The sequence below is a fragment of the Trachymyrmex cornetzi genome, unplaced genomic scaffold (genome assembly GCF_001594075.2).
Source record: "Trachymyrmex cornetzi isolate Tcor2-1 unplaced genomic scaffold, Tcor1.1 scaffold108, whole genome shotgun sequence".
Lineage (NCBI taxonomy): Eukaryota > Metazoa > Arthropoda > Insecta > Hymenoptera > Formicidae > Trachymyrmex > Trachymyrmex cornetzi.
In genome coordinates, this window is record NW_017295631.1 from 113,910 (window position 1) to 125,932 (window position 12,023).

At 32.6% G+C, this 12,023-nt stretch overlaps 2 protein-coding genes across 4 annotated transcripts in view; one reads left to right on the forward strand and one right to left on the reverse strand.

Moving 5' to 3' along the window:
• LOC108760562 (Fatty acid synthase 3) overlaps positions 1–6,750 on the forward strand; it is a 26,492-nt gene extending 19,742 nt beyond the window's left edge. The window contains exons 12-19 of the mRNA XM_018506601.1: positions 194–1,209; positions 1,367–1,608; positions 2,574–3,291; positions 4,030–4,864; positions 5,190–5,656; positions 5,794–6,048; positions 6,136–6,381; positions 6,467–6,750. Coding sequence (XP_018362103.1) covers positions 194–1,209; positions 1,367–1,608; positions 2,574–3,291; positions 4,030–4,864; positions 5,190–5,656; positions 5,794–6,048; positions 6,136–6,381; positions 6,467–6,640 — 3,953 coding nt within the window. The 3' untranslated portion in view covers positions 6,641–6,750. The remainder of the gene's footprint in view (positions 1–193; positions 1,210–1,366; positions 1,609–2,573; positions 3,292–4,029; positions 4,865–5,189; positions 5,657–5,793; positions 6,049–6,135; positions 6,382–6,466) is intronic.
• A 2,697-nt stretch (positions 6,751–9,447) lies between these two features.
• Positions 9,448–12,023, reverse strand: part of LOC108760432 (uncharacterized) — a 4,205-nt gene continuing 1,629 nt past the window's right edge. For all 3 annotated transcript variants that reach the window (XM_018506411.1, XM_018506421.1, XM_018506402.1), the window contains 3 exons: positions 10,777–11,030; positions 10,417–10,698; positions 9,448–10,223 (listed from right to left, as the gene is read on the reverse strand). In XM_018506411.1, coding sequence (XP_018361913.1) covers positions 10,031–10,223; positions 10,417–10,698; positions 10,777–11,024 — 723 coding nt within the window. In that variant the 5' untranslated portion in view covers positions 11,025–11,030 and the 3' untranslated portion in view covers positions 9,448–10,030. The remainder of the gene's footprint in view (positions 10,224–10,416; positions 10,699–10,776; positions 11,031–12,023) is intronic.

The window sequence follows — 12,023 nt, forward strand, 5'->3', positions numbered from 1 at the left end:
TATATATATATATATATATATATCATATAAAGATATATAAAGATTATGAGCCCTGTTATTATATTATTATTTTAGAATAAATAAAAATTATGAATTATTCTCTAATACACAAAACTTTTACACTAATAAGTTTGATATAATTATTATAATTATGCATATATAAATAAGAAATATCGCAAATTTCTCGTTGTAGAATTCCCCGTACGCGTGTACAAAGAATGGGAAACTATAATATCAGGTGGAGTTGAAATCCGTGGTGTTCAGGCTACGGCCATACCTCGCCGGTTGAGAACCGACGATGCAATCCTTGAAGAATATAAATTCGTGGCTTATCGCGACAGAGCACAAGTATCCTTGAAGGAGGCGATTAGATTATCCACGCAGATTGCACTCGAATATCATCAAACTGTTCATATAAAAACCATCGAATTGATCGACGATTCTGATAAGGTGACAATGGATGAATTAGCATCACCCATACTCACTGAGATTTTAGGTGATTTGCCCTTGATTCAAGCGAAGGTGCATCTGTCAGCCCCATCTAATCGTTTTGATTATTCATTATTCCCGAATGTTATCGCTTTGGACATTAATAAAGTATCCAAACAAGATAATGTTATGCTTGCTGTCGGTATCGGGCTATTATCGAGAAATAAGGACCACCAATTAGAAAAAATCCTGTTGAAAATGAAAAACAGCGGTTTTGTATTAACACGAGAAAGATCCAAGCTCGAAAATCTTTCAACACTTTCGAAGCAGGGTTTAGATGTGATTCTAGAAAAGAGTATTGGTGAAGAGACTATAGTACTTTTAAAAAAGAAACAGCAGATGGTCAGAAAAACCGAAGTCGTCCATGTTAACAACAATGAGTTCACCTGGCTCGAAAAGTTAAATTCATTCATGAATATTGAAAGCGAAACCAATGATATGAGAATAATACTCGTCAGTGAAGCAGAGTTAGAAAGTGGTTTGCTAGGCTTCGTGAACTGTTTAAGAAAGGAACCAGGTGGAGAAATAATCAGAAGTGTATTGATACAAGATACCGAAGCTCCTAAGTTTTCTCTACAAAACCCATTATATTCAGAACAGCTCCAGCTGGATTTGCCGATCAATATATTGAAACCAGGAAAAGTATGGGGTTCCTATAGACATCAACCGTTGCCGAGTCTACAGCCAAAGCTTGTTCGTCATGCATATGTTGATCAAATGGTATGTAAGAAAATATAATTATGAAACATTCTACATGTATGTGTGTACACACGTAAATTTACATTATTATTGTTATTATTAATATAATTACTTTTAACTATACAGTTATATAACGTGATTATTTTACATTTTTGTACAATATATCTGTGGAAAATAGGTACCTGGTGACTTAAGCTCGCTTCGTTGGATTGAGGGCAGTATACGTCCTGATACCAATCAAAAGAATCTGGTCCATGTAGTGTACTCGGCTCTCAACTTTAAAGATATCATGTTTACCACAGGAAAACTTGTTTTGGATACTACCATGTTGTGGGATGGAATCAACGAGCTCCCGATCGGCTATGAGTATGCTGGTATCGATACCACTGGTCGTCGTGTGATGGGTCTTTGCTATAGAAGGTAATATTCGTATTAAACTTTATATTACAAGCTGTACATTAAAAAGTCGTTTTATTATACTTTCTTTAAAAAAGATACGGTACTACAAACATGGCGTAGTCCTAACTACGTCGCGGCGGCCATGTTGGAATCGTGACGTCAGAAGCGAGGAATGACACGTTAATTTATGCATGATGCCATTTGTAAACAAAGACAATTTGGATGAAACGAAATAACGAGATCTCTTTAAAACACTTGTAAAAATCGATGACAACTGTCCTTTCCTCCCTTGATGGTCAGTAAATGGTCGTAAAAGACTCGTAAAGTGAGCCTATATTCTGGCAGAAACACACGGTTTAACAGCTGTTAAAACGAGTTAAATATACATTTTTACGTATAAAATTCCAAGATAACTTTAGTTGTCATCGAAAATTACTTTGAGAAGTATGAAACAAGTCACATTTTCACAATTAAGCAAATAATAACGAAATGGCATCGTGCACAAATTTCGTCGTCAAAACTGATCAAAATGTCACTTTTCCACACCTATAAGTTCGGCCATCTATCGTGGTGCGGCGCTGTAACACACACATACAAGCAGGAGCCAATGCCCGTGTGCTCGCTGCGAGTACACGGACATGGGCTCGTGCTTGTGTGGCTACCGATTTCGCCAGACCGCCGTCTGATTCTGTGTCGCCACCGTCAACGCAGAGTTCTTGGTTGAATAGTCAGCAGGAGCCTTTTCAAATTATAAGTTTTAACATATTTTCAAAAGTTGATTAACGTATCTATCGTAACATGAAATCTTTCAAAATTTTTTATTGTTTCGTTCTATATGAGCTTTAATTATTAATTTATATTAGTAATCGTAAATAGATTACTATTATATAATAGCTTCTCTAAAAAATATATATATATATATATCTTATCTATGCGTTCTAAGCATCTTACAAATTGAAGTTTTTATGATCAATATATATTTTCAGAGGTTTAACAAACAACATCATTAAATCGGACAATTTGTTCTGGTATGTACCTGATAATTGGTCGTTAGAGGATGCGGCTACTGTGCCATCCGTGTATGCAACATGCTATATGGCGCTCTATCAACGTGGTGAGATGAAGAAAGATGACAAGGTGCTCATTCATTCCGGTACTGGTGGCATCGGCCAAGCAGCGATACATCTAGCTCTTCGCGAAGGCTGTGAGGTGTTTACTACTGTGGGAACACCTGAAAAACGCAAATTCATTCGCGAGATGTTCCCGTCAATTCCGGATGATCATATTTACAGTTCGCGTAACACTAACTTCGAGCAGATGATACTTCAAAGAACCAATGGCGAGGGAGTGGATATCGTTTTAAATTCATTAGCCGAAGAGAAGCTCCAAGCGTCAGTTCGTTGTCTGGCGATAGGAGGTCGTTTCCTAGAAATCGGCAAAGTTGATCTTGCTGCAAATAATTCCTTGGGAATGATGATCTTCTTGAAAGAAGTCAGTTTCCATGGAGTTATGTTTGATCATTTGCTTTCTTCTTCGTTTGGATTGAAAGACGAAAAGTTAGAGGAAGAAAAGGCGGAGTTGCATAATTTGGTAAATGAGGGTCTAAAAAGTGGAGCGATCAAACCACTTGTTAGAAAAGTTTTTGAAAAGGATGAATTGGAAATGGCCTTTAGATATATGACGACCGGAAAGCATATAGGCAAGGTAAAATTTAAAAAAATTTAACAGGGGCTGCGGTCGATTTGGACGCTTCAGCGCTTTTCAGTACTTCTATTCTTATTTTATGTCTAATAAACGATTAAGACAAAATGATGATTACAAGCGCTTAAAGTGCGTGAGCGTTCAAATCGATCGTAGCTAGGATATTATATAATTTCGTCAAATTCTGTCAACATTTTGATATAATATAATTATATATAATTACATAAAAACGTACATAATTATACATAATTAAAGTTGAAGAATAGATGTAATTAAAAAGTATTTTAATCAAAATATGTAATTAGGAAATATTTTTTACAAAATGCCAGTAGAAATATAACAGAATCTTCTTCTGTTTCTAACAGAACATAACATAATAGTAGATCGATTAAGCAAAAATGGAATACAGAATTTGCTGTTTTAAAACTGTTTAAATGATACACTCTATTCTGCTGGTATCCTACAATCTTGATTTGTATTAAGCTGGAGAAAAAAAAATGCAAGCTATTAATATAAATCTAGTTAATAATTTATCTGTAATGTTCTGCTAATATTTTGTTTATCGAAAATACTAATTATACACAATCAAACACTATCTATCGTCAACTATCAGGTATTCTATATATTGTTATAGTCACCTAACAATGCTTTAAAGTTTTAAAAGATTATTAAATTTATTGTTAAAGTAAAAATCTGCGAGAAACTAAAAGAAAATTAATAAAACTATGTTGTTTTTTATAGATACTTTTGAAAATCGGCGATGAGAAAAAGATTCTCGAAAAGAAACCTATTCTTGCTGATCCACGATATTACTGCGATAGTAATAAAACCTACCTTATTCTGGGTGGGCTAGGTGGTTTCGGATTGGAATTAGCCGATTGGTTGATACTCCGAGGTGCCAAAAATATAGTGTTGACATCAAGAACGGGAATAAAGAACGGTTACCAACGCAAGAAAGTCGAGTTATGGAAATCTTATGGCGTAAACGTGCTTATCATCACAGGGGCAGACGCTTCGAATCGTAAAGATTGTGAATTTATACTAAATTCTGCAGAGAAACAGGGCTCAGTAGACGCCATCTTCAATCTTGCCGTGGTGCTGAAGGACTACATCTGCAAGAATCAAACATCGGAATCATTCGAGGAGTCTTTCAGAGCGAAAGCTTGGGCCACGAAGATGCTGGACGAATTATCCAGAAAGTTGTGCCCGCATCTTCAGCAGTTCGTAGTTTTCTCCTCGGTTTCTTGCGGGAGAGGGAATGCTGGACAAACGAATTATGGTATGGCTAACTCTATAATGGAGAGAATTTGTGAACGTAGAGCAGCGAACGGTCTGCCGGGACTGGCTATTCAATGGGGCGCAATAGGAGAAGTTGGTCTTGTCGCTGAATGGCATGACAACAACAAGGAACTCGTCATTGGCGGCACTTTGCAGCAAATGGTATCTTCCTGCCTTGAAAAGTTGGAGATCTTCTTGTTGCAGAATCGCCCAGTGGTATCTAGCATGGTGGTAGCGGAGAAGCGTGTAGGTGCTTATGGAGCTGCCGACATTGTAGAGGCCGTGATAAATATAATGAGTAAGATTGTTGTTATTTTATAATAGTTTCCTAGGACAAAATCAAAAAGAGAAATCTACAATTTATATGCATTATGCAAATGAGGATATTAATTTAGTTTTTTAATCTGTTTAAGTATATTGATCGAATTAATATTTTATTTTTAGAATAAAAATCATATTTTATTATTTATTTATATTATTTCCATCAAACATATGTATATCTTAAAAAATTATGAAATTAACGAAGATTTTTCCAAACAAGATTATTGATATGCTGTGTCGTTGTTCAAAAATATAGGCACCGATAATCGAATTTAATTATATCTCTTGATATACTCTTGCAGATATGAAAAATAAAACTGTGGCTCAGAACATATCATTAGCCGAACTCGGCATGGATTCAATGATGGCTGTAGAGATTAAACAAACACTAGAACGTGAATACGATATCTTCCTCACCGCGCAAGATATTCGCAATCTAAACTTCGCTAAATTAATGGAGATGCGCGATAAGGATTTGGAACGACAGAAAGCACAGAATCCAGAGACCAATGAAGAGACAACCGAACTATCTGGCATACAACTGTTGCTTCAGATTTTGTACAACGTAGATTTGCCTACTGAGACCTGTATGGAATTACAAACTAGGATGGATCCGCGCAAAATAAAAGTGTTCCTCTTGCCGAGTATACAGGGTTGTGGACAGATATTTAATGCACTAGCGTCAAAGATCAGACCTTTCGCAACGGTTTTGCAATATGGATTGGAGAATACTATGTCTATACCAGAATACGCCGATCATCTTTTAACAGTACGTATACACGGAAGAATGTAAATGATAAATAAAATGAGATGTTCTGTGTTCATTCAATATTTCTTTTTTACGAATTCTTTCTGAAAGAGATTTGCCTTTACGCAGACTGATACACGTTTCATTGGAATTTTCAGTATGTCTTGCCAAAGGCGGAAGAGCAAAGAGGTTTTGCCATAGTCGGATATTCGTATGGTTCGTTAATTGCTCTCGAATTGGTGAAACGACTGGAAAAACATGGTTTAAGCGGTCGACTAGTGCTAATTGATGGTGCTCCTGAGCTATTGAAAACAATGTTAGAGCAATTCCTTCCAGCTACTACAGAAGAAGAACTTCAAAATAATATCTTGCTTTCTATCATGGATACTGTACAATCAGCTTCAAGCGGAAAGGTAAATTTTACTAACGGTTACTAAAATATTATTTTATCATCACGATCTTCTTAAGTTATCAATATCCTGTTTATTTTTCTTTTGCAGCTACTTTTAGATCTTAATAAATATACAACCTGGGAAGAAAAATTAAATGTTTTCTTTTCGCACGTTCCTGACAAAATATCGATTACCGAAATTCAGAAAAAATTGTATACAAATATTTATATGCACATTCTCGCTTTACGAAAGTACGACTGGTCATCCTTGGGATGGATACGATCGCCTATAACACTTTTGAGACCCACGAAATCATCTGTCGATATGACCGAAGAAGATTATGGCTTATATAAGGTAATATGTCTCTATGTACTTGTTACAAACATTCGGTTTCAATTTCTCATCATCGATGTCTAATAACAGCAATAAAACTTTTCAGATCACGCGAGACAAGATAAATGTACATTATGTTGAAGGCAACCATGTAACAATGTTGGATAGCGACAAGGTCATAGCTGCGATCAATGGAGAATCGTTGCAGGATCCTAAAGAATTCAGGAAACTTTTAACAGAAGATAGACCATTCGAAGAAACAGAACGTACAAGAGTCTGAATTACAGCTTAAAAGTCTGTAATGTATTTAACTTAAAAGAAAAAAAAATATATATATGTATGTATTTTTTGCCAAGTTTAAGCTGTAAATATAATTTGGATTTGCCAATATTCGAATATTCGAATATTAATTCATCGAATTAACCATTACTCAAATTCGGAATTATTTTAATCCTTGATCTAAAGTATCCACAGCCGATTCTATACACACACACAAATTTTAAAATTAATTTAGATTTATTTCCTTTCCCCTCCTCCCTCATTTTAAGAAATAGAAATCTAATTGCAAAATTAGATAATTATTTGGATTAACAGACATCGCGCCGATGACTTCGACTTTGACATATGTTGTTAAGATCATAACCCTGAGTGCCTTTCAAAAGGCTGGACCTCCCTTCGCATGGAAAATCATATGTCCGTCAGTACAATATATAGAAATTGTACTGACAATTTTTAAACTTGTTAAAGTTTAAAAAGACATTATTTTTTAAACTTTATTTGTTAATAGCTTTTGAACGAATAGTGACCGCTACCTAAAACCTTTTGAAGGTCATTCCTTTTGAGGTTTCATCATATGTCAAGATCAAGGTTATTGGTGCGGTGTCCTTTAATTCAAATAATTATCAAAAATTAATACGCAAAACTTGATTGAAGTTATGTATAACAAAAATATAATTAAAAAATAGAAAAAATATTGTATATTATATTTTTTATTCCAAAGATTCGAGTTTTGCTCGAAAGTTAACTCGAATTTATTTATTTCTATTTAGTTATATAGTTTTAAAAAGAACGTTTTCTATGACGAAAGATACTATTATAACCAAAAGAAGTACTTTTTAATTTAAGCTTACAATAAAAAAATATTTAATTGTTTACGCTTTTCTTATTCGTTAAAATTTTTAATATGTATTTATTTTCACTAGGATTATAAAACATACACAATGTACAAAAGAATCTTTATGTGTGCGTGCGTGTAAAATTGCATCAAATTTCAATTTTGGCTTATTGTATTTTGCATATAATTTTCTCTATCGAATATTTTATAGATTAAATTCAAATTTTCAAATGTAATTCTTTGGATATTAATATTTAGATTACATAGCTCATTCAAACCGGATTTGAGTAAAAATAGATAATAATTAGTTTGGATAATTCAGATATTATATTTATCGGATATTTATAATCCTAATTTAGATATACTTAAAATTGACGAATATCTGTAGGCGATACAATTTTTTTATTTTGCAGAATAAAATTACTGTTACAAAGTTAAACACACAAAATTAAATTTTAAAAAATAGATAAAAAATTCATATAAAATTTACTAATGTAATCGTCTCTCCAATTAATTTCTGGAATTTCTAATTTTGAATCTTTTCTTTCTTCTCTCGAGAAATACAATCAGTAAACTGTGTTGCTAAATATATTTTTTTAGATATTTTTACTGATTTAATACTACTATAAATTAACAAAAAAAAAAAAGTTAAATTTTAGTAAAAAAGAATCTAATCCTAATATTTAGTGAACTCATTACCGTTGGCAAAAGTTAATAAACTATACAAACATGTTTTTTCAACGAACAATTAATAATTACCAAAAGTAAAGCATTTATTTAAACTTTGTTTATAAAGCTTAACAAATAAAGTAATTAATAAATATGAACTTGTGACAATAATTTTTTTATTCTGATATTAGACAAAGGTATCAAAACTCTGGTGCAATTTTATTATCATAATCGTAATTTAATGCAAAACTAATACATACATCGTATCATTTTATACCAGTCATTCATAATAAACGCTCGTTACATGTTATCATTTTACCTCGCTTTATACATAATCGTTATCTTTCATTCGCTCAATACTACATGCAAAATACAAATTGAAAAAATTAATGATATTTAACTAATTTCCTCTATTCTAAGAATCTTTATTCAATCATCGATTTTTCTTTAAATTAAGATTCTTTTCTTGCATTGTTCTCTTATTACTAACATTTGCTGTGTAATAAAAGTCAATGTATGGATATAAAAGATAAAATGTAAAAAGATATTTTTATTTTATGCTTGTGTTATTAGAAAAAAAACCGAAAAATTTTTGAATAAAGAAAATACTCAGACCCAATATATATATTTCTTCATAATAATAATTTCTTTCATATATTAATTACATAAATGATATAAATAAGAAATTGTAACAAAATAATATACAATAAAGAATATATATAATAAAAAAGGTACATGCCGTATTTAAGGCTCCTGAGTAGTTATTACAGCCATATAGAATCGTGATGTCAAAAGCAAGAAATGACATGTTAATTTTATGTGCCATTTGTAAATAAAGACGATTTGAATAAAACAAAATGCTGAGATTATTTTAAAATAGTTGTAAAAGTGGATGAAAGCTATCCTTATTCTTCCTGACAATCAGTAAATAATCGTAAAAAATGATGAAAGACATGTGAAAGTACTTTTACTCAATACACATACGTAGTCTATTTTCACTTTCACGCATGGTGGAATGAGAAAGGTAAGCTATTCCCATGGATATAAAGTAGCTTAAAAATAGTGGGGAGCTAACAGTCAATCACATAGGACCTCAATCATTTAATTTCTGATCAGTATTGTGTGCGTTTGAAATTAGCGCGCTTCGCTGGGGTCCAAAGTGATTGGCTGCGTTCAGTAGAGAAAGCAGCTTTGCAACTGTTGTAAAATTCTTTAATATGTATTGGTCTTGTCCGTAGTTCCTCATTGGATCTAAATGTGTAAACCAATCATATTCAAGAATTTTACAACAGTTGAAAAGCTGCTTTCTCTGCTGAACGCAGCCATTGGTTGTCGTTTTGTGTCCCTCACTCTTTTTCCGCCATTATACACAATAGCTTACTTTTCTTATTCCACCATGCTTTCATGTGCCTTTTATCACTTTTTACGATCATTTACTGACTGTCTGGAAGAGAAATAAACATAGTTTTTATCCATTTTTACGGTTATTTTAAAGCGATATCATCATTTGGTTTTATCCAAATAGTCTTTATTTACAAATGGCACGTAACAAAAATTAACATGTCATTTTTGATGTCACAATTCAATATGACTGTGGTGACTATTCAAGAACCTTAAATAGCGAAATTATAAGATGTATTAAAATGATGTAAAATCCATCATTATCAAATGAAAATAATATATTAGAGATGTGTTTCAAACTCACTCAGATACATCACTCAAATGATTATTATACAGTAGGAGAAACCGCAAAACACATTTTATCCCTTATCTTACTCTAGTTTACATTTTGCAGATTATTGAAACCTTTTTCCAATTTAAAGTACAATATACTTTTTCGTTTTCAACGTATTTGGAGATAAAATATGCAGTACTAACCAAAGAGTCTCATAACTCCATTGGCTCGAATGCTGATCTGGCACTGGATAATATGTTATTTAGATCGGGAATAGTAACATTATTGTTGTTATTATTGTCGTCGGATGTATTCGGAATTGGCGTTGGAGTATCTCTCGTTGGTAGGATACGGAGATGCCTATTTGGTGGTTCCCAAAGAACCAGAGCCATAGAAGGCCTCTCTCTATAAGAGAAAAAAATAAACAAGGCTTAGAAAACACAGTACATTTTTTCTTTTCAGTGCTCGCTCGCTCGCTCTCTCTCTCTCTCTCTCTCTCTCTCTCTCTCATTCATTCATTCTTTTTCAAAAAGCGTTGTATTTTTATATGTCATATTTTTAAATCATATATAACCAGTGTATACTTAGATATAATTACAATTTAGATATAAGAGTCGATGGCAAAATAGGTTCCTCTTGCATTCGCTTGAGTTCCTCTGAAAGGACCAATCTTGGATGTAGATCGCTTGTTTGTTCGTTATTCAATGCATTCGTTGCATCAACATCCAAATCCATATTTAATGGCTTATAACAGGAAGATGACGTATGAACAGTAGAAGTTGATGGCACCGGATTCTCGGATTCATAATTAGAACTAATGTGCAGATCTTTAAAATGTGCAGCTATTTTTTCTTCTGTTATAAACTGCTTTGTTTGACGCCTATTTGAATAATATGTTATCAAGATTTTGCCATATAATTAATCAGTAGACGATATGTATAAAGCAAATTGCACTCACGTATCTACATCTGTTGCTTCTAATTTTCTTTTCTGATGAAGTATTGGTCCAGAGCTGGTCTCTCCAGTAAATCTAACCAATTCCGACTGATGTAACGCTGGTACGCTCCAGGGAATAGTTATTGGTGGTACTTGCGGTGTTTGCATCCATGGTCCAATCTGCTGTAGATTCTGTTGCTGCTGTAGATTCTGTTGGTTCATCATCTGTTGTAAGATGGACTGTGGTGTATATAAGTGCGCTCCACCCATAGTATTCTGAAAAATAAACATATAAATAAAAAAAGATGTACAGAATATAGAATTTTTTTTAGAATATCATATATAGCAAATTTAGTTATTTATGTTTTTTTTTTAAGATTGCAATTTTTTGAAGATGCAAAGTTGTTAAAAGTAACAGCCCTAATTTGGACTACTTTGCATTGATGCATATTAAAATTATTACATATATGAAATTAGTTTTTAATAAAAATATTATATATATATATATAGAAATGGGAAGTAACTCGTTACTTGTAACAAAGTTTCAGTTAGAGTTACTTTTTTTTTCAGTAACTGTAACTTAACTTAGTTACATCTTTTAAGTAACTAGTAACTAATTTAATATAGCCTTCATTGTAAATTACCTTCATAGTTATTTTACATATTTTAAACTTATTTGTCAATTTAGTGTGCGGTAGTATTCACTTGGCGCTACAAATACTTCGAAACATTTGATTAATCAGAAGAAAGAAATTTAATTAAAACGTTCAATGAACTCTTGTACCTGTTTGGTCTATATTTTTGGATCTAACGGAATCCGCCAATCAAATGCAAGAGCGCTCAGTGAACGGTTGTAGACCATTTTGGATTAGTGCTGAAATTTATTTGCAACTTTTAGCCGAATATAAAAATAATCTTTTTAAAAAACATTGTATATGTGTGCTATTTCATATTCATATTCATATGTGTTTATATTACTTTAACGAAAAACATCTTTGCCATACAATTTTTTTATCTTTTTGAATAAAATTGTATAATATGTAAATGTAAGCCAGTCTTTTTTTTTTTAATTGTCCTAGGCTGCATTACTCTGACAACCCCGTGTATCATCCTTGTTTAATATTAGGTGAAAAACAAGGGTAAAACGATATATGAAGGTAGTTGGATAACGTTTCTGAATACAGCCCTAATGGTATCGATACTACTAGTAAAAATTCCGATGAAAAAAGTAACTTAAAAGTAACTTGAAGTTACTTTTTCAGTAACTGT